The following is a 27,314-nucleotide window of genomic DNA, read 5'->3' as shown; positions in this document are numbered from 1 at the left end:
GCCACCGCACACGACGGCTGTCACATGAACCGCCGAGCGCTCCCACGTCGCAGCTCACACTTCACTCATACTCTGCTCATCATTCCTCGCCCCGTTACACCGGCGTGCGGTCTCCGAGCAACCACCATCTCCCCCCCCTCCCTCCCTCCCTCCCCTCTGTGCCCGGGGCCATGGCCGCCCACGGCGTCCTGGGAGTTGTAGTTCTTATCTCGTCCGATTCTGGAATAAAAAGACAAGAAACGACTGGTAATAATCAGCAGGTCTTACCCAGGTAGCATCTGCGAAGGGAGAAGCAGAGTTAACGTTTCAGTTTGATTAACGTGAATGAGGTGAACACAAAAGGTCGGAGTAACTTCGGCAGCATCTCTGGAGAAAAAGGAAAAGGTGAGACCTTTCTTCAGATGAGACGCGAATGAGAACTGGGACTGAAAGCGGGCAATGAGTGGTTCCACCGCCATCCATCCCTGGGCTTGTCTGAAGATAGGACTCGGCCCGAAACCTCACCTATTTCTTTACTCCAGAGCTGCTGCCTGACCCATTGAGGTACCGCAGCACTGAGGTACTGTGACTATCCTGGGCTTGGAACCGAGCAGCAGCGGGTGTAACCCCTGCATCCCCCCTCTCTCCATCTCTCCATCTCTCCCCCTTCCAAGTCACACCAGCTTTTCGTTCTAACCTAGCTACAGCTAACAATGACCCGTTTCCTTTATCATTCATTGTCACTTTTTGGGGGTATCTTTCATTCATGTGTTCATATCTCTCTACATCATCGTCTATATCTCTCATTTCCCTTTCCCGTGACTTTCAGTCTGAACAAGGGTCTCGACACAAAACATCACGTATTCATTTTCTCCAGAGATGCTGCCTGTCCCGCTGAGTTGCTCCAGCATTTTGTGTCCATCGTCGGTTTAACCCAGCATCTGCAGTTCCTTCCTACACAGCAGCTGGCGTTTGACAGGAGGGAGCAGCGCCCGCGGGATTGTGGGTGTTGTCGTTCCAACGCCATCAATTCTCGGGGCTTTGCAACAGAGCAGCTCTTTGCATCCGCGGTTCTGGCCATGTCGGTCCTATTCAGCTTTATCGGGATCTGTGCAATTGCTGCTCTTCTTCTAGCTGCTTTTGCTCCATATATCAGGTTCGCGTCTCTTATATATATTTCAAGCATTGCTAATGTCAGCTATTGTCTGTTATTTAATATTTCTACCACCTACAATTTTTTGAAAAGAAATCGTATTTGGTCTCGGAGTAGCGAATCTGTAACTGCGGAAACGTGTATGATGTTATTTTCGAACCAAGTTGAACCTTATCACAGTTTAAAACAGTTTTATAAGTTTGCTGGGCTGCTACATTTGACATTAAATATTCTTAGAGAGTCCTGATCCATGCTAATTATTGAAATAAAAAGCAGAGCAGCTGCGTTTTGCAAAATTCGTCAGTGCAAACTTTGAATACTCTAGCTTTTCATCGAATAAATTGGTGAGAGTAATATTTCCGGTGCTTTTTCATCAAATTGCGTTCCTCCCCGTTAAATAACAGTTTGACGCAATGGAATAATAGGGTGAATTCACGAAAGGTCCGAAAGGACCGAAAATTTTAACTGGGGGACAAGCGTCACTTCCGGTACATGTTAGTGGATGGGAAAACACGCACTTTCACACCCGTTAAAAACATCGAAAACGGCCAGTTTTTGAGCTGCAATTAACTGTGCCAGTCGGGGTGACCGTGAGGAACAGCTACCTAAATTTACAGTCCCGCGCCGAAATAAATGCACATTTTAAAAAGGACTGGTGAACAATTATCGTTCTGTCAGCAGAGAGCACTGCAAAGACGTTTAAAATAATGTTCAATGCGATGAGGGTTGGAGCTCCCGATCAGGTCATGGGCGGGACCTCTGTCCCTTTAATTTTGGTTGGTTACTTGGCGTTCCGGCTGTTGTTTCATTCTCTGCCCTGCGGATGAATCCCAAAATCATTTTTTTTCTTATCAAGTCGGCTAGAGGTCGTGAATGACGTGACATAACCCAAGTCCAAGGGTACAGATGAGGTTTACCCGAATGCAGCCCGGATTAGAAGGTTTCAGCTATAGGGAGAGGTCTGATAGACATGGAGTGTTTTCTCTGGAACGTCAGGCCGCATGGCCTACCCCTGCACCTATTTCTATGTCTATGTCGGAGGTTGAGGGGAGACTTGATAGAAGTGTATACATTTATGAGAGATATAGGCAGTCAGAACCATTTCCCAGGGTGGAAATTTCCAATACTAGAGGGCATAGCTATAATGTGAGAGTGGAAAGTTTAATGGAGATGTGCGGGGCAAGGTTTTGACCTGGATAGTGTTAGGCTTCTTGAATGTTGTTGGGATGGCCCTAATCCATCATTAAGCATATCCCATCACTTGTCTTCCTTATAGCTGGAGGAAGAACTGAAAAGAGTCAGGAGGTCTGTCTCCATACAGATACTCAGCCTGTGAACTGCCCTTGCAGCTCCATCCAGTTAGGTTTCTGGTCAATGGTTATCATCAAGATCCTGATGGTCGGGAACTCGGTAATCGGTGTGCAAACCATCCTCAAAACTTGTAAATAAAACAAATTACAAATCCAAAAATCTAGATATAGAAGAGGAGATGGGGTGAAGAATTATTACTATCAATCTCTGAAAATAAAGCTGAATCTTTGCATGTCTACAGAAGCCCTCAGCCATCATTTCGATATTTTTCAATGATTATTCCAATACTATCCTGAATAACCTCTGCTTTTCCCTCAAGAAACTTAAGGTGATCCTAAATTCTGCTCCCATTTACAAACTCGCACCGTGACTCAGTCCTGCACATACTGACCAACTCTAACAACCGATTCAACAATGCCACAAATTAAGAATTTGTTCTTTATTCCCTCAGTCCTTCAGTCGCCTCATTCCTCTCTGTTCTATAAATGCAGCCCTGCAGATCTCAGATCTCTCCACTCTCCTATCCTGGACTCTGCCTCCTCTTGATTATAATTGCTCCATCAGTGGCCATGGATTCAGTATGAAGAGGGGTCCCGACCTGAAACGTCACCTAATTGTGTTCTCCCTAGATGCTGCCTGACCCGTTGAGTTACTCCAGCACTTTATCTCCGTTTTTGCATAAGCTGACTGATTCCCAAGCTCTGCAGTCACAAGGAACTGCAGATGCTGGAATTCATGCTCTAAGCTTCCCTTTCTCTCATCTTTTAAAGATGCTCATGAAAATCTAAAATATACTTATAAACTGCAGATGCTGGAAGTCTGAAATAAAATCCATTACGCTTTTGGAGGGAAAATGCTGGGTGTACTGATTCATTTGTGCATGTTCTCTGGAACCACAGAGTAAAGTTTCACCAAAAATTTCATCAACTTGAAAGGTTAACTGTTTCTATTCTCAGTAGCTGCTACCTGTCTTGCAGAGTATTTTCACCAGTGTCTTCACCTAAATCAGTAAGCATTTGAACAGCTGCCTTAATATCTCTGAACGGATCATGGTGTAAAATCTTAACATTCCCCTATGTACATTATGTACAAATATGTACTATGTACAAATCTTAACATTCCCCTTTCTACAGTTTATTTTTAAAGGTGCAAAGTGCAAGTTATTTCTGTGTAACACAGTCCACCCTTCACTCTCTGACATCCAATTAATGAATTAGTCTATAGCTTTGCTTTTACTGATGGTGGATGGATTGACTTTAGGGGCATTGCATGAGATTAGTAGTAGGAGTATGTCATTTAGTTCTCCGAGGCTGCTGTGCATTTCAATATGATCATGACTATTCATCCCAAATTTGGTACTCTACACCTGCTTTCACCCTACATCCCTTGATCTCTTTAGGTATTAATACTACATCTAAATACATCTTGAATGTATTCAACAAGTTGGTCTCAACTTGCTTCTACGGGTTCATTACTCTTTGGGGTCAAGATATTTTTCCTCGTGTGTAGGAAGGAGCTGCAGATACTGGTTTATACTGAAGATAGACACAAAATGCTAGTGTAACTCAGTGGTTCAGGCAGCATCTAATGCATGGAAGAAGTGTTCCGACCCAATCCGTCACCTATTCCTTTTCTCCAAAGATGCTGCCTGACCCATTGAGTTACTCCAGCATTTTGTGTCTATCTTCATTCATTCCTGCTGGGTTATAAGTTAGCCAAGCAAAATATGAGGTCCAATATCTCCAGTGTGCTTGTTCGCTCACTCTGGCAATGGAGGAGGCCCAGGACAGAAAGGTCAGTATGGGAATGGGAATAGGAGTTAAAATGGTTGACAATGGGGAGATTCAGTAGGCCTTTGCGGGAGACCCAGCGTAGAATACCTGTACATCGGCGAGAACAATTGTTGAGATGAGAGGGAGGGCTGACATAAACAGTATGAATAATGCTGTGTTAGACATATCTTAAGATATATTTGAGGATCTCACCCATGGGATAAATGCACTAGCAACAGCAAATTCGAGTAAGAAACAAGGATCTGCAGGTGCTGGTTAATACACAAAAGGACATAAAGTGCTGGAGCAACTCAGCAGGTAAGGCAGCATCCCTGGAGAACATAGATAGGTGATGTTTTGGGTCGAGAGCCGAAATATATAAGACTGGTTTGGGGAGAGAAAATAAGTTATGATGAACAAGTGTTTTCCAGGTTAAAGGACAGTAGGCAATGAAAAAAAATAGTGACTACTGTTTATCATTTAAACTGTTTTCACAGTTTCAGCAGTAAACAGTAGCCTTTATCATTTATCATCAATGAGAAGATTCTTAAATTATTAAAAACTTAATAAGTTATTTTGTCATTTAAAAATGTTTTGAATGAAAAAATTAAGAATCTTTCTAATTTTTCAATGATAAAGGCTACTGTTTACTGCTGAAACCATGAGAACTGTTTAAATGATAAACAGTGGTCACTATTTTTTTTCATGATTGACAACTTGGGCTTGGGCTTGTTTCAATATTTGCAGATGACTCAAAGCTTGGAAACATGGTAAACAAGGAGGAAAGGCAAGGTTTTCAGGATAGTCAGGCTGGTGGAATGGGCGGATACAGGGTAGGTGAAATTTAATGCAGAGATGGTATCTCTTGATAGGGAAAATGAGCTAAATGGCTTTCTTTGTACTGCAGAGTTTGTGTTGTAGCATTAATCTGGGAGAAAATTAAATTGCATTGGCACGGCCTGGGACAAATGTCAGCACAAATTTGACAAACTATATGGAGGAAAGCTATAGGGGAATGAAGAGGGAAATGCAACCGGTGTCTTGTATGTGGACCTTCAAAATAGAATCGACAAAGTTCCTCATAATAGGTTATGTAAGCAAAATTAAACCCCATGTGACAAAACTGGCTGAGGGGCAAAAAGCAGTAGGTAGTGCTGAAGGATTGCTTTTCTTTCGAGAGAACTAAATGCTAAGTTCCTGATGTACCAGAGGGCAGAAAAGTGTGTTCCCCAAAGACCAGTACTAGGATTTCATACTCCTTTCCAGCACATATTAATATCCATTATTTGGAAAGGCAGATCATAACTACAAATTTCCAAATCCTTTGAAACTCTGAAGTATATCGCAGAGAAAACAGAAATAAAATAGGCCGATCCATGACAAAATAATTAATTAACACATTTTGACAGAAACAATGAAATGTGGCAGGACAATTTTTAAAGAGTTATAGGAACAGGTACTGTTTTAGTTTAGTTTTTTGTTAGAGATAAAACCTGAAAGCAATTTTACATAGGCCAATTAATTTACAAACCTGCACATCTGTGGAATGTGGGAGGAAACCAGAGCACCTGGAGGAAACCCACATGGTCACAGAGAGAACGTGTAAACTCCACACAGATAGCACCGGAGATCAGTATCGAATCCCGGTTTCTGGCTAGGTGACGCAGCAGCTCTAGCAGCTGCGCCATTCTGCGTCTCTTTTTTTAATCATCTAAAATCCTTGAAGGTGACAAGATAAGTAGAAAAGGCAATTTTGTTTTAAAAAAGGAAAATTGGAGAGTAGAAAATAGCAGAGGCTAGAAATTGAAAAAAAAAAATGGCAAAAGTATTCAGCAACCATCCATGGGGAGAGAAACAAGGTTAATGTTTTAGATTGAAGACACTTCAATAGAATTGGAAAAGTGAGAAAACAATTGTGGAAAGAACATGGGCCATCTTTGTGATAGAGTACATATCAAAATTACTACAGATTCACTACGGTCTGACTAAATAAAATCTTCCTCATCTGTCTATTGGTACGTCCTTTTATCCTGAGTCTCTGGTCCTGGACTAGTAACCCTCAAACACACCAAAGAAAGTTTGAATTCATGAAAAACAATTGAAGATACATTACAGAATATTGAATTGATGTTCAACAGATGCAAAGCTAAAATGGGTTGCTTGTGAAAATACAGGTTGGAAATCTGAAATAAAAAACAGAAATTGCCAAATACGCTTCAGGTCAGGCAGTTTCTGTGGAAAGAGAAACAGTTAACTTTGGGTTAAGACACTTCATTGGAATTGGGAAAGTGAGAAAACAAGATATTCGGAGAGAAAGTGGGGGAGATGGGTAGAACGAAGGGAGTACCTCTGATGGATGGTGACCAAATTAGATAATGTGCTTTATACTCCCTTGCCTGTGCTATAATACAGGTGTCCATCAGATAAGGCAATACACACAAAGAGAAAAATGGACCCAAAATCACAGATGGAGGCTTGAAAGAAATGGCTAGATCTGATACAGGTGGGAAGAAAGAGGAAGTTTTGCAAAGTTGGAGGCCATAAGACATAGGAGTAGAATTAGACCATTCGGTCCAGCAAGTCTGTTCCACCATTCGACCATGCCTGATCCAATTTTCCCACTAAATCCCATTCTCCTGCCTTCTCTCCGTAACCTTTGACGCCCTAATTAATCAAGAACCTATCAGTCTTTACTTTAGAAATACCCAGTTACGGCCCCCACAGCCACCTCTGGCTATAGAAGTTCCTGCTCATCTACATTTCTAAAAGTATGTCCTTTTATTCTGAGGCTATGCCCTCTGGTTCTAGACTCTCTGATATAGAGTCCAGAAGGCTGTGGTGTGCCTAGTTGGAAGATGAGGTGGATCTGTTTGCGTGTGTTGGGCCTTCTTGTAAAGATCTCGTTAATGCTTTCTTTTTAACTTACTCCTCAGGAGGTGTGCAGCTGGTGGTGTATGCACATCTGACACCAAACTAAATGGGAAAACTGTAGTGATTACAGGGGCTAATACTGGCATTGGAAAGGAAACCGCCAGGGATCTGGCACAGAGAGGTGAGATATTGTCAGGAAATAACAGTGTATGAATTTCAAATCGATTAACAAACATGGTTTCATGTCCGTTTGCCTTTGTCCAAGCTCTTCACTGTATCTCAGTACTTGTGACAATGATAAATTAAACTCAACTAGCGAAGTGAGAAAGCCAAACTTGGTTAATGAGACTGTCAAAGTTTGTTTCTTAAAAAGCAGATAGCAACAAACGTTAAAAGTAAACTATGGCAATCTTTAATTGATTCGTCAAACGGGAGTGGCAAGATCTACAATGAGAAGCTCAATTCTTCTCGGGCTCCACTCACAGAACAAAGAAAAGTTAGCACAATTATACATTTTTCTTACAAGTAAAACACTCCTACCAAGTCTGAATATGGCATGACTGAAATATTTTATAGCCTTTCAGAATATAAGAAAAGCTGTGTCCAAATCTAGCTCATCCAATATTAAGTTATTACTTATCTCTGGAGCGTCAGCTATTTTTTTTCAGGCCCACACAAAGCTTTTCAAAAAGGGGGGTGGCATGACAGGATTACAAAATAATGTGCGCGCATCACACATCACGAGCACAAAGTCCCTCGCGGCCGGGGTCCAGGGGCCGCTTAAGAGCCCTGGAAGCTCTGGGGTTTTAGATGCTTTCTGGTGCATTCTGAGCCTTATATTGGAGCATTTTTGCACCAAATTTATGACCAATATTTCAGAAATAATTTTGGTCAAGAGTAATAAGTGGGTGGAATGGGATGATTGGGGTCATTGTTGTATACATTTTCTAAGATCAAGAATTGAAGTTGTCCTTGTTTTAATAATCAAGTTGTACTGTTGTAAAATGTTATGTAAAATGCTATAAAGGAGCATGCAAAAACTGCAAATAAATATATGTTTTTGTAGTAAAAAAAACCTTGTTTTAGAAAATGTTTTGTGTGTTGATTTGACTGCCTGTTACTGTTAGACTGTGTTAGTGTGTGCAGTGTACCTATAATGGACCTCGTGATCTAACAACTTCACATCACATCCATTTCAACATGGAATAGTGATGTGAATACAACATTTAGTTCGACTTCAATTTCCATCATGAAAATTGAAGTAAAACTAAATGATGCATTTACATTATCGCTTTACTATGATCGCTTTCAAACTAACCTATTTACTGTCATATTATTATAACAAATTCTAGTTCCATGTTGACTCATAAACAAGATCACAAATCACATTTTGAATCCTCAAACACAATGTGATTGTGATTAATTGCAGAGCTGCCAAGTTTCACCGAGCATTTCCGTATTTTGATGGCTGAAAATCAGTATTTTGTTGGGGAAATCGGTATCTCACATAAATGCAATAGAATATACTAAGCAGAAATTGGATTTTTGAAAACCAGTATTTTGCATGCAACCTCATGTGTTCTCAAATATCAGTATGGAATACTGAAAATCAGTACTGAATTATGAAACCAGTTTTGAAATGTGAATTTATAATTCTTGATTTTGATTCAATAACATATAAAATATATAATAACATCGCTATACTTATAAAACTCTGATCTTGCATGTGTGTGTGTGTGCGTGTGTGTGTGTAATCACATCTTCTCGAAAACATGATGCGGTAACAGTAAAACTTTTACATATTCCGGTAGAGAAATCTGAAAATGTCATGCTTTATTTATCGAGTTATTAATGAAAATGGTCAAGATTTTGTTTTGGCGACGGGAGAACGGTCTCCTGACCAGCGGTGAGGCTCCGACGCTTGAGGCGATGGACCGGACAGACAGACACCTCAACCCCCCCTCCCCCCCCCTAATCTCTCCCTAATCATCCGGCGGGCCGCAACCAGAATTTCGGGTAATTTCCGTCAAAATGGAAACGCTGATTGGGCTCTCGGGATTTTTTCTTACTCTGGGAAGCACTCAACACATCCCCCCTTCGGACAGGCCATGTTACTGCAGGATTCCATCTTAATTTCTTTATTACAAAGACAACCGGTCCTCCATATTATGTTCCATATAATTTACAAAGTCATTCAGACTTGGCACCGAGCCATTCTTTTGTTCTACGAGACCATGCTTTTGTAGAAGAATGACTCAATTTTAAGATTTGACATTAGATTTGACTATTTGCTCTTTCAAGACTATGGCAGGGCTCTCACTTAACTTTTTTTCTCTGTTGCCAGTCGGGCAACCTCGACAGCTTTTTTGGTTGCCAAATGACAGTTTAGGTGGTCATTTAAGACGGCTTGCATGATGCGTGCGATGATGTGCTCGAACGAAGTGCGTAGTTCCCAGTCGGAATTATGGTCAATGAAGCATTCACATATTATTTCTGCTTCAAATAAAGTCACAAACTAAACATATTCACCAATCAAGACATGATATATACCACAATGGCATGCAGCAAAATTACAATACAGTATCTCATCTCTTTTTACACGTTGCAATGAATGCAATTTCTATTATTTCCTTCCACTTCCAAACAAAAAGCTAGTTGGGTTATTCAGCATATGATCAACCTCGGTGAGACCAAGTGCAGGCTTGACGATCGCTTCGCACAACACCTACACTCAGTTCGCAATAATCAACCTGATCTCCCGGTGGCTCAGCACTTCAATTCCCCCTCCCATCCGACCTTTCTGTCCTGCGCCTCCTCCATGGCCAGAGTGAAGCCCACCGCAAATTGGAAGAACATTTCGTTTGGGTAGTTTACACCCCAGCGGTATGAACATTGGCTTCTCTAATTTCAGGTAGTCCTTGATTTCTCCCTCCTTCCCCTCCCATTCCCAGCTCTTCCACAGCCTACTGTCTCCGCCTCTTCCTATCTTTTTCCCGCCCCCCCCCCTCCCCCTCCTGACATCCTTCGCTCCATAGATGCTCCCTCACCCGCTGATTTTCTCCAGCATTTTTGTCTACCCATTCACACAAGTTCTGTAATCCCACTTTCCTCACCAACTCTCTACACATTAGGGGCAATTTTACAGAGACAAGTTAACCTACAATGCGTCTTTGGGATGTGGGAGGAAACCCACACGCTTGCAGGGAGAATGTGCAAATTCAACACAGACAGTGCCCGAGGACAGGATGGAACGCAGATCGCTGGCGTGTGAGGCAGCAAGTCCACCAGCTGTACCACTATATTTTATTTTCCAACACACAAAAAATTATACGTTGATAACTTTGGTTATAAAAAAAAAAGAAACTATCCATTTTCAGTCTTAAATCTCTAAGTGACGCTATGTCCTCCTTTACAGCTACTGTATGTTTTAGTTCAGTTCAAGACTATGCGGAAGTACATTGGCCATAAAGTTACTGCCTAAAATTGCCAGAGACCCGGAATTGATCCTGAATATGGGTGCTGTCCGTATGGAGTTTGCTCCTTTTCCCTTTGATCACATGGGTTTTCTCCGGGTGCTCTTGTTTCCTTCCACATTCCAAAGGTGCAGGAACCTTTTTCGGACCCAACCCAAAAAGTAATATTTTCCTTTTGTCCAGAGATTCTGTCTGACCTGTTGAGTTACTCCAGCGTTTTGTATCTATCTTCAGTTTAAACCAGCATCTGCAGTTCCTTCCTACACACACGATACTATACAATAGAATTTTATTAATCCCAATAGGGAAATTGTGTGTGTTCGGTGGGCCGAAGGGCCTGTTTCTTTAAATTAAACTAAAAACACTAAAACCACAGGAAATCTAAAGAAGGGTCTCTACCCAAAGCGTCATCCAATTTCTTCTATCCAGAGATGCTGGCTGCTCCATGGAGTTTCCCCGCACAATTAAAGCATGGAATAGTCTTCACCCTACCATAGTTACCCAACCAGACGCAACTACATTTAGGGTAGCTCTTTTTCCCCCAAGAACCCTTTTTTGCTGAAGTCCAAGTCAAGAGTCAAGAGAGTTTTATTGTCATGTGTCCCAGATAGGACAATGAAATTCTTGCTTGCTGCAGCACAACAGAATATGTAAACATAATACAGAACAGGAGATAAAAGTTCAGTGTGTCTATATGCAGTGTAGCTGCTGCTGCTGCGGCTTGCTGCAGTGTAGCTGCTGCTGCTGGTGGCGCCGACGATGGCGGCCACGGTGTACTGCTCCTTGTTGTTTTGTATGTTTGTTCGTTTGTGTCATCTGTGAAAACTCTACAAAGATTATTTTCACGAGAGGTACTCATAAACATCGGACCTACAGTACCCCCAAACATCGTTCCGGATTTCTCTCACTCGCTGGATTATTTGGACATACTCGTCGGCGGGGCTGTGGCTGCGTTCAAGGTCTTGAGACGGAGGAGGACCCGTGGGAAGCGCTCTGGAGCACTCACCCGACTCCGGTGACGAGGATCACGCACACCACTCCTGAGCATATTCCTGGCAAACGTACGTTCTCTCAAGAACAAAGTGAACGAACTGCAATTTGTGCATCTGACAAACAAGGACTTCTCTCGAGCTGCTGCCCTGTGTTTCACCGAGACCTGGCTTTGTGAGTCGACCCCGGACAGCGCGCTGCAACTGGCTGGCTTCCAACTTCACAGAGCGGATCGCGAAGTGGAGGCAGCGGGGAAATCAAGAAGCGGTGGAATATGCTTCTATACCAACCAGGACTGGTGCAGCGACATCACGGTAATGTCAAATTTCTGTTCTCCCAACCAAGAATCCTTCTTTATAAACTGCAAACCCTTCTACTCTCCATGGAAATTTAACTCCTTTATTCTCGCTGGAGTTTACATTCCCCCCCCCCCCAAGCCTGCGTACGTGGCGCAAATGCAACTCGCTGACCAGGTAATGAGGGTAGAGAGTGACTTCCCAGACTCCATGGTCATTGTTTTGGGGGACTTTAACAAAGCTAACCTCAGCCGTGACCTTCCAAAATACAGACTTCATGTTACCTGCCCCACCAGAGGGGAGAGAACACTCGATCACTGATATACGGCAATCAAGAACGCATATCGCTCTGTTCCTTATTACGACCTACAGGCAGAAACTAAAAGCTGCTAAGCCTGTGGTCAGAACAACGAAAAGGTGGACAAGCGAGGGCATTGAGAACCTACAATCCTGCTTTGACTGCACGGATTGGAATGTGTTCAGGGAAGCAAACACAAGCCTCGATTAGTATACGGACATTGTATCATCAAATGTGAGCTTTTGCGAGGACAGTTGCATTCCAACTAAGACCCCGGACCTGGTTCACCAAAAACAAGCCCTGGTTCACTGCAGAACTCAGACAGCTCCGACGGTCTAAAGAGGAGGCCTACAGGAGTGGGGATGCAGACCTCTACAGGCAGGCCAAGTACAAGCTGAGAAGAGGAATCAGAGCTGCCAAAGAAAGGTACTCTGAGAAGTTGAGGAGCAAGTTCCCAGCTAGCGACTCTTCTTCAGTTTGGAAGGGCTTGCAAGAATTACCAGCTACAAGAGGAAAGCCCCCCGCCCTTGTCAAGCTTCTCAGGTTTGCGGATGACACAAACCTGATTGGACTGATCCAGGATGGGGAGGAATCTGCCTACAGACAGGAAGTGTCACAGCTGGCGTCCTGGTGCCGTAGCAACAACCTAGAGCTCAATGCTCTTAAGACGGTGGAATTGATTGTAGACTTTAGGAGAGCTTCCCCCTCCCCTCACACCACTCACCATCAACAACATCACAGTCACAGCTGTGGAGTCTTTTAAGTTGCTGGGAACCATCATCTCCAAAGACCTTAAGTTGGGGGCTACCATCAACTTCACAATCAAAAAGGCACAACAGAGGATGTACTTCCTGCGGCAGCTGAGGAAGCACAATCTGCCACAGGCAATGATGGTCCAATTCTACACGGCCATCGTAGAGTCTGTTCTCACCTTCTCCATCATGGTCTGGTTTGGCTCAGCCACCAAGCACGACACCTGGAGGCTGCAGCGAATTGTCCGATCAGCAGAGAAGATTATTGGCTGCAACCTTCCCTCCATTGATAAACTGTACACTGCAAGGGCCAGGAAGCGAGCGGGCAAGATCATCTTTGACCCCTCTCACCCTGGCCACAAACTCTTTGAATCACTTCCCTCTGGAAGGCGACTCCGGATTGTCAAAGCTGCCACAGCCAGACATAAAAACAGTTTTTATCCACGAGTAGTTGCTCTACTCAACAGCCAAAAATCTGTAGCCTCCGGTATTTTGTTGGTTCACATGCTTGATCAATGGTGTTTTATCATTAATGTCTTATTATTATTAATGTTTAGTGTTTTCTGAGTCATTCGTAACTGTCACTGTATGTCATGTTGTTACATGTGGGCGGAGCACCAAGGCAAATTCCTTGTATGTGAATACTTGGCCAATAAACTTACTTACTTATACCATAGACCATATATATACACCAAGAAGCAATAGTTACTCCAGGGAGTTACTCCAGCTCCAGGGAGTGATTCTGCGTTGGTTTTCAGCGGTCGCGGCGAGGTGGCGACCAGACAGCAATGGCGGCCAGATCTCCCACAATGCAAAGGGAGTGAGAGAAAGTGCCCGACGCCGACCAGTTGCCGTGGCAGTGCGCATGTGCAGGGCAGCACATGTGCACAACCACGGCCGATGATGTGCTGGCCGTGGTTGTGCGTATGTGCAGGGGGTGGATGTGCAGGCCGTGGCAGTGCGCATGTGTAAGGCGGCCGGCCGTGCCGGTGGATGAGGAGCGATCGGAGACCCGGCGGCCCGGACACGGATGGCGGGCGGAGACGGAGAGTGACAGAGAGAGAGAGAGAGAGAGAGATAGAGAGGGGGGCGATCAGAGTTGAACGATAGGTGTCCCGGATGCTTGTCAAGCCGAGCAAAATGCCATGGCTCTTAGGTTGCACGGCGGGATTTTAGGTCGCCATTGGCACGCGGGCAACCGTTAATTTCGAGCCCTCAATGGTCAAAACGACAAACAAAGACCGTTGGGTGTTCTTCTGCAAATTATCTCATCTCTTGATCATAGAAAGAGCTTTCTGGCCACAAAGAATCATCAATGTCATTCGAAGGTTATGCATGACTAGGGAACAGTTTTATCCCAAGAGCTATAGCGGCTCTGAACCGGCCCTAATGAGTGCCCCCCCACCCACCCCTTTTGGACAGTCTCCCTCAGATGGTCACGTCAATCAATTCAGCTTGTTTATTTATGTATTGTATTTATTTACCTTTCTTGTACATCAGTGGAGCTGCACACTAAATCTCGTTGCACTGACGTGCAATGACAATAAAATATATATTATTATTATTATATTATTATAGAGCCTTGCTTAATGTGTGGAGAGGGAGGGAAAGAAGTGATAAAAACCTTTTCATAGCATTCAACCAAACCACTGACAACGTCTCTAATCAGGAACATATTAATACAGGGGAATAATCACAAGTACCTAGGTTTATGTCATAGGAACATAATTGTCAAGTATTTTGTTCTTATCCTCACTTCTTTCCCTCCCCCAAAACACATTGAGAAAGACTCAAGAGCATAGTGGGCCCTAGTCATACATAACCTTCTTGTGACATTGATAATTCTTTGTTGCCTATTCCTGTGATCCAGAGTGACGTGATTCCCAAAAGAACACCAGATGGTCTTTGTTTGTCATTTTGGCCACTGTTCCATTAACCTAATTTGGCTTTCTCATTTCACTTAGCATGGACAAAGTCAAACAGACATGAGTCACAGATTTAGTTCTAGCCAGTGCAAATCCACATGTCACCAACTTGTTTATAGAAAACATGATTTTGATCATTTGAGGTTAAACCAAAAACTTGCCTTTTAAATAGCCATTTTAGAATATATCTTGTATCACATTAAGGAAGAATAGTTATTCTAGTCTCCCATGTGATGAAGTGCTTTCTGAGGTTGGTTATGACAAAAATTAACTCCTGGCTCAATGAACTGGACCCATTTCCATTCGCCTACCATCACAACAGATTGGCAACGGATCCAATCTCGCCCGCTCTCCACTTACCACTGGAACACTCGGACACAAGGAACATGTAGGTCATACGACCACAGCTTGCCATTTAACATCATCAGACATCGTCACTCCCAGGGGTACTGGGTCTTTGCTCTTCCCAATGCAACTGTGTCCTTGACTTCCTCATTGGCAAATCTCAAACAGTGTGGATTGGCAGCAACACTTACTCTTCATTGACCATAGGCACAGGAGCACCTCAGGATGGTGTGCTCTTCCCCTTGCTTGACTCTCTCTAAACCCATGACTGTGTAGCCAGACATAGTTTCAACACCATCTTTACATTTGCCAACATCGATATTGTCATTGGATGAACAATGATTAACGACAAGTCAAAGTGCAGGAGGGAGATTGAGATTCTGGTTGAGTGGTGCCAGAACAACAATCTTGCTCTTACCAATGACAAGACCGAGGCGATGATTGGTAACTTAGAGTTATACAGCATGGAAACAGGCCCTTCAGCCCAACCTACAAGACCCATCTACACGTTCCACCTGCCTGGGTTTTGCCCACATTTCTTTAAATCTATACTATCCAATGTTTCTTAAACATTGCAATAGAAACATAGAAAATAGGTGCAGGAGTAGGCCATTCGGCCCTTCGAGCCTGCACCGGCATTCAATATGATCATGGCTGATCATCCAACTCAGTATCCTGTACCTGCTTTCTCTCCATACCCCCTGATCCCTTTAGCCACAAGGGCCACATCTAACTCCCTCCATAGTACCTGCCTCAACTACCTCCTCCGGTAGCTCATTCCATACACCCCACCACCCTTTGTGTTAAAAAAGTTACCCCTAAGGTTCCTATTAATTCTTTCTCTCGCTCACCTTATGTCCTCTGGTTCTCAATTCCCCTACTCTGGGCAAAAAACTTTGTCCATTTACCCAATCTATTTCTCTCATGATTTTGTCCACCTCTATAAGATCACCCTTCATCCCTCCTATGCTCCAAGGAATAAAGTCCTAGCCTGCTCAACCTCTCTAAGTGAAATCTTACTGAAGAGCAGAAAACAAAATTTAAAATCTGACCAAGGCTGGGAGCTAAACATGCAGGGGTATTCAATATTCAGGAAGGATAGATAGAAAGGAAGAGGAGGTGGGGTGGCATTGCTGGTTAAAGAGATTAATGCAATAGCAACAAGAGACATTAGCTTAGATGCTGTAGAATCAGTATGGGTAGAACTGCGAAATAGCCAAGGGCAGAAAACACTTGTTGGAGTTGTATACAGACCATCAAGTAGTGAGGTTGGGGATAGCATCAAGCAGGATGGGTGACATTAATCTACATATAGATTGGGCCAACCAAATTGGTAGCAGTACTGAGGAGGAGGATTTCCTGGAATGTATACGGGATGGTTTTTTAAACCATTATGTAGAAGAACTGACTAGAGGGCAGGCCATCCTAGACTGGGTATTGGAGTCACTGAAAGTAAGCATACAGGTACAGCAGGTAGTGAAGAAAGCTAATGGCATGTTGGCCTTCATTGCAAGAGAATTTGAGTTAAGGAGCAAGGAGGTCCTACCGCAGTTGTACAGGGCCCTGGTGAGACCGCACCTGGAGTATTGTGTGCAATTTTGGTCTCCTAATTTGAGGAAGTTTCTATTATTGCTATTGAGGATGTGCAGTGTAGGTTCACCAGGTTTATTCTCGGGATGGCAGGACTGACATATGATGAAAGAATGGGTCGACTGGGCTTGTATTCACTGGAATTTAGGATGAGGGGGGATCTTAGAGAAACATTTATGTCAAAGGATTTGACAGGCAAGATGCAGGGAAAATGTTGCCGATGCTGGGGGAGTCCAGAACCAAGGGTCATAGTTTAAAAATAAGGGGTAGGCCATTTAGGACTGAGATGAGGAAACATGTTTTCACCTAAAGAGTTGTGAATCTGTGGAATTCTCTGCCACAGAAGGCAGTGGAGGCCAATTCACTGGATGTTTTCAAGAGGGTTAGATTTAGCTCTTAGGGCTAAAGGAATCAAGGGATATGGGGAAAAATCAGGAACAGGGTACTGATTTTAGATGGTTAGCCATGATCATATTGAAAGGCGGTGCTGGCTCGAAAGGACAAAAGGCCTACTCCTGCACATATTTTTCTATGTTTCTACATTGTGTCAACATTAAGTAAATGTATGATCGTGTATATAAACAATAAGTACAATTAAAACCTGGTACTAACAAATGGGCTTCTCACAGGTGCTCGAGTAATCATGGCCTGCAGAAATTTGACCAAGGGAGAAACTGCAGCTCAAGAGATTCGTGAAGTCACTGGAAATAAACACGTCATAGTTCGGGAACTGGATTTAGCCAATACCAAGTCCATATACCAGTTTGCTGAAAATCTCACTCAAGGTAATTCATCCCTACGAGTAATATTTTTATTTATTTAATACTAACCAGTTGTGATCATTTAAATTGATCAAGGAATGTAAAAAGTTGAAATATTCTGCTGACATATCACTCAAGATTGGGATTAGTTCATGAAGATAAAGTTCCAATTAATGACAATAATATTGAACAGTTACTACATTTTAATATTTACTAACAAATCTAACAAGGTAGACAAATTATTGAAAACAAGATTTTTAAAAACAAGATAAAGAAAAAGATTTTAAAACATGCGTCTGTTAATAGAGAGTGTCGGGGATTAATTGATAAACCAAACACAATGGATATCCTGAGATCCTGAAAGAAGAAGCCAAGCATCTCAAAAAATTCAAGGAATGCAACTTTGAATACGGGTCTGGTCATTATTATAAAAATAGTTATAGAAGCATAGGAGGCAGTGCCAAAAAACAATTAACAAGAACTATGCTGGAAGTGAGATTATAACTATAAGAAGGGACTGAACATGCTGGGCTCTGTTCTGCAGAAAGGAAAAGAGCGAGAATGGCCCAGAAGAGTTCATTCAGATTTAAGGCTTTAATAGAGCACATGCAGAGAGGATTCCTGCCGTAGTCAAGACCAGAACGAGTGAATATAAAATGGTTACTAATACATCCAATAATGAACTCAGGAGACACTCTTTTGACCGACAAGCTGTAAAGATAAATGCCCTGATATTTATGAAGATGAATGAAAAAGGAATGCAATAAATATACTAACCAGCTTGGATGAAGAAGTATGGTTTTGGAGTATGAAGCAGAAGGACCCATCAATTCATGGAAGGACCCATGAAGGTCATCAATTTGTTGCATGATTTACTTTTTATATTCTCTCAATGAATTACACTGGCTGCTCTCAGTTGCTACCTACTGGAATTTCAAAGCATCACATACAGAAAGGACTGAAGAAGGGTCTCGACCCAAAAACATCACCTGTTCCTTTTCTCCAGAGATGTTGTCTGACTCGTTTTTGTATCAATCTTTGGTTTAAATCAGCATCTGCAGTTGTTTCCTACACATCAGGAAGGGTGATAGATTCAGCTCATGAAAACCCAAATTTAATTGTGATATATTTTGGGCAAACATCTATCATGGAATGATGGACCTTTGTGAAAACTGGGACACAATTCAACCTACTGTGTAAATGCTAGCTGATATATAGAACTGTTTAGGTTATTCCCAGTTCAATTGAGGGTATGGGGAGAAGGCAGGAACGGGGTACTGATTGGGAATGATCAGCCATGATCACATTGAATAGCGGTGCTGGCTCGAAGGGCCGAATGGCCTATTCCTGCACCTATTGTCTATAATTACAGCCTCTTATGAGTTATATTCCACTAAATAAATGTACCATTGGACATTCATGTTGGAATTTTTCACCAAAGTCCACAAAACACACTCTCCTGCTGCGTTTAAAGTCAACAAGGTGGATTGATAAGAGGTTAACCAATCCTCTCCATCCTGCCTGTCATGATATGCAGCCTTAATTTAAAGAGTGCTAGGCTATCATTAAAGCAACGCAGCATGTAAGTGAAGTGTGTATTTTCATGCCTTTATCGCTAATCTTAATGTCACTGGACATGAAGACTGTTAAAAGATTGGAAATGGTGGCTCTGAATGTCCAGGTACAAGAGAGCCACCATGTTCACCTTCTACATGCACATTGACTCTGCCTCACTATTTCCTAGTCTCTAAGATTAATTTCTCTGCCAACTCCATTTTCCTACCCAGTTACCATATTCCGTAACTTCCTTGCTGTCCAGAAATTTTTTTTTAAAATCACCCAATGCTCTATGGAGTCGAGCATCTCAAAGATTCGCATCCTCTTTGGAAGTAATTTTTTTTCATTTTGAACTTCGCTCTTTGAATTACAGAATTGTAATAATTAAAGATTAGAACAAAATTCTGAGCCCATAACCATGCCAGATGAAAGAGCCTCTCAGCAGCATTACCAGGATTGTTTTTGTCAGTGTCTTATTTCTTATTGCAGAGAAGCAAAACTGAGCAAAAGTGTCCAAAACCTAACTAACTCTTGGTAATAAGGCATAAACCCTGATAATCTGTCAGCATATCAAAGAGAGAAATCAGCAAGAAGATGTAGGATTCTAAAAACAATAATGTCCAGGTTCAGGAATAGCTTCTTCCCAACAACCATCAGGCTATTGAACACTACGAACGTCCAATACACTCTGAACTATGAACTGATTGTGTTGCACTAGGGATTTATTTTTTGTTTTTATATGCATAATTTAAATTTTTTTATTGATCTTCATTTTCTATGTTTTTTTTATACTATTATCTATTGTGTACTATGTTCACAAACCTGTTGTGCTGCTGCAAGTAAGAATTTCATTGCTCTGTTTTGGTTTATGTGACTTATTTTCTACTGCCCAATTCTATTTAATGACAGAGGAAAAAGTAATCAACATTTTGATCAACAATGCCGGAGTGATGATGTGCCCCTTCACGAAGACAAGTGATGGGTTTGAGATGCAATTTGGTGTAAACCACCTGGGTAAGTTGTTAACAAGTTCTGTGTAATCTTGTTATGGGTAAACTGGCTGATGGATTTAGCTGTATCACAAAAGTGCAATGTATCAAAAACAATTAGTTGACTGAGATATGCCTTGGGAGATTCTTAATCAGAGAACTGTTACAGCCCTTTGGCCCACCCTATCCATGCCAAACAAGTTGACATTCTGCACTCGTCCCATTAGCTCGCAACTTGCCCATATCCCTCTAAACTCCCTCCTATCCATATATCTGGTCTAATATCTTTTGAAAGTCAGAATAGCATTTGCATTTATTGCTTCCTCTGGCAGCTCATTCCAGTTACAGACTACCTTCTGAGTAAAAAAGTTGTCTCTGAGGTTCCTCTTAAATCTCTCTCCTCTCACCTTAATCCAATGCCCTCAAGTTTTTGAAACCTCTACCCTGGGAAAAAGAGCGTAAGCATTCACTTTATCCATGCCCCTCATGATTTTGTATATTTCAATAAGGTTACCCCTCAGCCTTCTGCGCTTCAAAGAAAATATATCCCAACCTATCCAGCCTTTGCATGTAACTCAAGCCCACACGTCCGGGTAACATCCTGGTGAATCTTTTCTGTTCCCTTTCGAACTTAATAACATCATTCATATAGCTGGGTGACCAGAATCGCACACAGTGCTCCAAGTGTGGTCTTACCTATAACATGTCCAGCTCCATCATGATATCCCACTTCTGTTGTCATTACCCTTCCTAAGGAAGGCAAGTGTGCCAAATGCCTCTTTATCACACTGTCCACCCGACCTGCCATTTTCATGGAATCATGCACATGTACTCCCAGCTCTCTCTGCTCTACAATACTGTGCAGGCCTCTACCAACACAGTCTGACATGCCAAAGGGCATTACCTCACACTTATCAGTGTTAAATTCCATTTTCCATTCCTTGGCCAATCTGCAGAACCGATTTAGATCCTGTTGTAAATTTCAATATCCTTCCATCTGCAAAATTTAATAGACTTCAGGTGGAGAAAGGCCTGTTGCTGCTTGTTTATTTTCCCTTTAACATATGATTGTTCTTACAAGATCTACAAACAGTTCTTGACATGTTTTAACTTTTTACTGATTTTACAACCTATTTTTCAGGATTGAGGTAATTTCTCATTTATCTCATCTTTTATTATTTCATTGTTAATGAAACCCTACTTTTAACATTCTGTTCTCTCTTGTCAAAAAATAAAGTATTCTAGAATATTTATTTCCCGACTTTGGTTATCATACCAGAAAATAAAAGTAATTGCTGCATGATCAAATCCTTAAATGTCTCTTTGGTCCGTAAATTCTTTTTGTTCTGATTGTGTTTTGATTTTTGGTGTAGTATTTTAAATGTTACCTATTTTTCATCTTATTATGCCTTTTACTGTTACTAAACTCTTTGACCCTTCCTGATATAATTGTTTAACTTTATCCAAATTACTATTCTGCTATTCAGATTTACTATTCTCTTCATACTTATAAATTACTATACATAAATACTTTATTACTTTAATTAACTTTACAGTTGTATTTAACCAAAATAGATATGAAGATGAACCCTTTTATATTTCTGTTTGACCCATTACAGATCTTGTTGTTAAAAAAACCAAAAATCATAGATTTAAAAATTTGATTGTGTAAAACCCAAATACTTGTTGTCCTGACCCCTTTAAAGAATTCCAAGGTGAAATAATCTTATCTGCAATCTAACAAGATGACACAAATACCCAAGTGTGAAATTCAATTCCAGCAAGAATACAAATAGTTCTCCAACTCATTCAGTCTTCTTTTCCATTGAAGTCCACAAAGTTAAATTTCAACTGACTAATCCAGCCGGGTACTTCATGGATAGGCTTCATCCTTATGGATGAAGTCTTCTGAATGAGTTGCTAAATGAAGCCCCTTTCATGATGCATGTCACCGACTAGTGTTCATAGAACAGGCTAATGTTTCTCTATTTGGAACCACCAAAAAGAAAAAGCAGATGAGTGTTGTTTAGCACATTGGTTCTTCAGCCCATTCTGTACACATTTGGCTTGAAAGTAATAACAATTACACCACCAATTACATTTATTGTTGTGAACTGCTTCCAAGACCATGAGTAATTAGGTGCTTGTAGAAACAAGAAACTACAGATGCTGGTTCACAAAAAGACACAAAGTGCTGAAGTAATTTCAGTAATTCAGCAAGTCAAGCAGTATCCCTGGAGAACATGGATAGGTGACACTTCAGGTGGGAACCCAGGAGAAGGGTCCCGACCCGAAACGTTACCTATCTATGCTCTCCAGGGATGCTGCCTGACCCGCTGAGTTACTCCAGGGCTTTGTATCTTTTTTTTTGCTGTAATAAGGTGCTTGCTGAGTACGTCTTTTTTAAACTTCTGGGCATAAAAATCCTCTAAATTTAATTACTGTTAATATACTGATCCAAGTATTGCACCACTTAGTAAGAATGATGAATTTATAATTGGATGGCTGGAGGGAAGAAGCTGTTCCTGAACCTGGACTTTAGTTTTCAGGCTCCTGTACCTTCTTCCCAATGGCAGGGGTGAAATGAATATGTGACCAGGGCGGTGTGGCTCTCTGATTATGCTAGCTGCAGAATCTAAAATCAATGATGATGTTGTATTATTTGCATTTCTTTAGGACATTTCCTGTTGACCTTCCTGCTTATCAATCTCATTAAAAGATCAGCACCCGCTCGCATTGTTAATATATCGTCCTTGGCTCACAACTTTGGCCGAATCAATTTTAATGATCTGCAGAGTGAGAAGAGTTATGACGGGAGTTCTGCTTACTGCCAGAGCAAACTAGCAAACGTACTGTTCACTCGGGAATTGGCCAAGCGTCTGAAAGGTATGCTGCAAATATTATCTCCAAAATATCACTAAAACAGTTACAGAAATTGCCAGTCCCTAGTCATTGGTTTATTTCAAAAAGGTACAGCAAATTAGGGTTTAGTTTGCCTTTACGCTATGAATCTGATGTCCCTGCATCTTTCATCTAACAGATGCCAATAGATAATCCATTAATACTGATTAATAGTCCCAGTGTACAAGCATTGGCAGTCTTTACTTTGCTGGTGGTAAGAAGCTTAGTGGCTTTAAAGCTGTGATCCAAAGTGGAGACATACAAACAGATATATCCCAGTTCCTCATCACAAAATGCTGGTAAATACACATAGGATTCCCAAACATTAACTGACAAGCTACCTGCGCCAATTAGGAAAACGGTCAATTTCTCAATGATTCAGTTAGCAAAGGCAAGTGGGTTGCTGTGATGCATGCAGTGTGAAGGCAGTGTGAAGGCTCTAGGTTTGATTGAGATGTCGGCTTATAAACTGGTGTAATACTCATGTTTTACTTAATGCAGACACCAAAGTCACAGTGAACTCTGTGCATCCAGGCTGCGTGAAATCAGAACTAACCAGACACTCCTGGGTCATGGCTCTGGCATGGAAGATTCTCACTTTCCTCATCAAAACACCAAAACAGGGTGCACAGTCCAGCATATACTGTGCAGTTGCTGAAGAACTGGAAGAGGTTTCTGGTAAACATTTCAGGTTTGTAAATTACATTTTTTTGTCATTTTAATTTAATAAACCTCTATGTGCGAAAATGAGAACAAGTATACAAAACTTCAGAGTGTCATACAGATCAAAAACAGGCCCTTAGGCCCAACTCGCCTAAGCTGACGAGGATGCCCATCCATGCTAGTCCCATTTGTCTGCTTCATGTTTCAATTAATTCAGCAATGATACAATTGGCCATTGCAGTGTGATTTGAATAGTTACATGGATAGGAAAGATTTGGAGGAATACTAGACCAAATGGGATCCGTTGGGTCCCGTCCCCCAATGCAGGGGGGGGGGGGGTCTGAACACAATATTCCACCACGGACCCATTGGTCCCAATGCTCACCACTCCCTAGAGAGGAAGGGGGGGTAGAGAGGAAGGGGGAGGGGGGAGAGAGAGAGAGGGAGAGGGGCAGTGAGGATGGGGGTAGAGACGGTGGGGGTAGAGACCCAACCCCATCTCCCTCCTCATTTCCCTCATCCTCCTCCCCTCACTCTCATTCCATGCTCCAGGACCAACCCAGGTCGTAGAGCAGCGCCAGGGCCTGGAACTCGGCCTGGTTCTCCTACTCGACCAAGCCCTGGCTGTAGACCCAGGTTCATCCTTGGGTCCAGCGGCAGCCCCTGGCTGTCAGCTCAGCCACCGCCTGGGCTCCAGTGCAGTTCCGACTTCACCGTCCCTGACCCTGGACCCAAGCTTCGTTCCAGCGGCGGCTCCTTTATTGGCCCGTCATGGCACCGTCCCAAGCCCAGGGCTCGGCTCTCACTCCAGCTCGAGCACCTGGCTCAGCTCCAGCCAAGGCCCACAGCGCCACCCTCGCCACCAGGTGTCGGGCGTCGGCAGCCGTCGCATGAACACTGGAGTACCCCTCCCTCCCAGTGTCCCGTTCTGCCTTGCGGGGTTTTTTCCCCCGAATTCGGTGAGTTTTCGGGCAGGAGTGAAGGAGGGGGTGGTGTTAGAGAGGGAGGGGGGTAGAGAGGGAGGGGGGGTAGAGAGGGAGGTGGGTAGAGAGTGAGAGGGGTTAGAGAGGGAGAGGGTAGAGAGGGAGAGAGGGAGAGGGGGCGAGGGTAGAGTGGGAGGGGGTAGAGAGGGAAGGGATAGAGAGGAAGAGGGAGAGGGTAGAGAGGGAGAGCGACAGGGGGGAGAGGGTAGAGAGGGAGAGGGACTGGGGGAGAGGGTAGAGAGTGAGGGGGAGGGAGGTAGAGAGGGAGAGGGGAAGAGATGGAGGGGGGTAGTGACCCCACATCATCTCCCTCCTCATTTCCCTCATCCTCCTCCCATTTCCTGCCGCAGCACCTGCCCAGGTCGCAGAGCAGCGCCAGGGCCTGGAACTTGTCCTGGTTCTTGTACTTGGCCCAGCCCTGGCTGGTTCTTGGTTCCACCGGTGGTTTCTTTCTCGGTCATGGCCCCAACCCAAGCACCTGGCTCTGCCCTCACTCCAGCGTCTCCAGTGCAGGCCCAGACCCAAGCGAGACTGCAGGCGGGCGTGGACTCGAGGACCAAAAATTCCAGCGTGGTCCTCCCCCCCCCCGAAGAGCCGGAGTACGTTGTGATGTGATTCTTTTTTTTTGCCAAAACAGTTGAGTCTGAGACGTGTTTAAAATTTAAATGATCAATAACTTTGGGAATATAGGTGGAAATGCGATGGGAATATGTTTATGACCTCCACATGAATAAAAGTGAGTAGAATTTGTGAAAATGGGAAGGCTGTGGCCTAGCGTTTGTAAGGAAATGAGGACAGACAGACAAATGAGCCAAAATGGGCAAATGGGACAAGCTTAGATGGAGCATCCTGCTTGCATATCAAGTTGAGCTGAAAGGCCTAGGTCTTTGCTGTGTGACTATGACTATGATTGTATTAACTGGAGAAATAGGAATGGGGAAAATCAGATTTAAAAATGTTGATTTTCAGTGAAATGCAGGGGAAGGATGGGAGAAAAAGCAGACAGATACAATACTGCCCTAAGTTGACAAAAGGAAGCAACTGACAATTTTGTCAAAATTGAGTTATTGCTTGGTTCAGGGTATTTGAGATATGCTCTACACAATGGTAAACAAAATAAGTCTTCTCCGAGTACAATTTGAAAATATTTATACCAGAGAAGTAAGAAATTCCATCATAGAGAGCTGAAAGAAAAACACGTTTTCCTCATTTACAAGAAAAAGCCTTTCTGTCAGTTGCTTCCTTTTGTCAAAGTAGGACAGATACTCATCTTATGTGGTGCTGATTGCTGATAGCGATTAATAGCTGTAAACAGCATCAATACATTTAGCAACGTACCAGAGACAAAAGTAAGAGAGAGGACAAGTTTGAAAAATAATGTTACCCTTTTCAGGAATGGTTAGCAAGATTTTGGGTCAGTTGCCAATGTTGGTAAGGAAATGAATAACAAGAAAAGAGCTCTGCATCTTACTGTCTCCATTTCCACCATTGATTTTCTGTACAGCGACTGCCAACCAGCATTTGTGGCTCCACAAGGTAAAAATGATGAAACAGCCAAGCAGTTGTGGGATGTCAGCTGCAAACTTTTGGAAATTCAGTGGGACTGAATTCTCAATTGATGGAAATGGAAGAAACCCAAGAATAAAGCAAACTGAAGGTTTATTCTTCATTTCTGTAGCAACTTTGAGACCTATTGTAAGAAAATTGATCTCAATTAAGTTGACTCATTTCTTTTAGACCATCTAAACAACAACCTATTCAATGTAACCTGCAATGGCTATATGTTGCAGATATGTGCAGTCTGCTTAAGAATGTTTACCAAGATTTTGGATTAGTTTGCAAAATCAGCTATTCTGTCAAAATCTAAACTCATGAGGCTGTGAAATGTTGACAATTCATTAACTGCTTCAATACATCACTACTGCAGCTGCAAGTCACTGCAACACTGTAATGACCAATGTATTTTTGTGCTTGAGATTCAAATCTACATGCAAAATGAGGGTTAGGTATTTTCAAAAGTGTTATCATTAGGAAATAAAGTAATTAAAATTATCTATTGCACTTCTGCAGTTTCTTGTAATTATTTGTTGGGTTGTTCACAGAATGACTTAATCAATAATGGATACATTGGTAATGGGCAAAAGCATAATTGGTTCCTGCTTCACAGATAAGCAGAGTCACTTGAAAACCACTGTCCAAATTCTTGCTGGTATTTACTCCACTTAAGTGGCAACCAGTCAGGATGTGCTGTCACACTCTGAAATCTGAGAATTACTGACAAATTGAAAACACCAAAAATTGCTAGTTCGCTCTATGGCTAGGTTCCAGGTGGAGTATGAGACACTCCATGAGTTTAGTCACTCGTTGTGAGTGAATATATACATTGCCAATTTATGTGCTGTTTTCAGGGGTATATTGAAGATGGGAAAATTGGGGATTGGAGCAATTCTCAACACACATTGGTGTTCTCTGGTGCTCACTGTCACTTGACCAGGATGATTTTTTCAAATCTATTAAACTTAATATATATTTTTTTAATTAGTTAATTTACATCCTATGAATTAAACCCTTCACTAGTGAGGGGAAGGATGTAATATGCATGCCAATTCTGGCTTCCCTCCGAGCTGCTTCTTCGCCCCTTCCTCGCGGCCTACCATCGGACTGGAGCGGCGTTTCCTGTCTGGATCGGCTAGGACTACAGCTTC

The 27,314-nt window shown here is 42.5% G+C and overlaps 1 protein-coding gene across 3 annotated transcripts; it reads left to right on the top strand.

Moving 5' to 3' along the window:
• The first annotated feature begins 8 nt into the window (after positions 1 to 8).
• On the top strand, positions 9 to 26,670 carry LOC116976884 (retinol dehydrogenase 12-like). Of its 3 annotated transcripts, none has more exons than XM_033026916.1 (7): positions 9 to 329; positions 7,149 to 7,267; positions 17,385 to 17,540; positions 19,983 to 20,087; positions 22,739 to 22,948; positions 23,465 to 23,654; positions 26,114 to 26,670. In XM_033026916.1, exons 1-7 carry the CDS (start codon positions 325 to 327, stop codon positions 26,214 to 26,216), a joined length of 888 nt encoding a protein of 295 aa, XP_032882807.1. In that variant the 5' UTR covers positions 9 to 324; the 3' UTR covers positions 26,217 to 26,670. The 3 variants fall into 3 exon arrangements, with proteins under 3 accessions (XP_032882807.1, XP_032882805.1, XP_032882806.1); XM_033026914.1 differs by having other exon boundaries at positions 156 to 271; XM_033026915.1 differs by lacking the exon at positions 9 to 329 and adding an exon at positions 933 to 1,135.
• The last annotated feature ends 644 nt before the right edge of the window (positions 26,671 to 27,314 follow it).

This window comes from Amblyraja radiata, chromosome 9, assembly GCF_010909765.2.
Source record: "Amblyraja radiata isolate CabotCenter1 chromosome 9, sAmbRad1.1.pri, whole genome shotgun sequence".
NCBI classification, from domain to species: domain Eukaryota; kingdom Metazoa; phylum Chordata; class Chondrichthyes; order Rajiformes; family Rajidae; genus Amblyraja; species Amblyraja radiata.
This window is presented reverse-complemented; position numbering and strand designations above follow the sequence as displayed.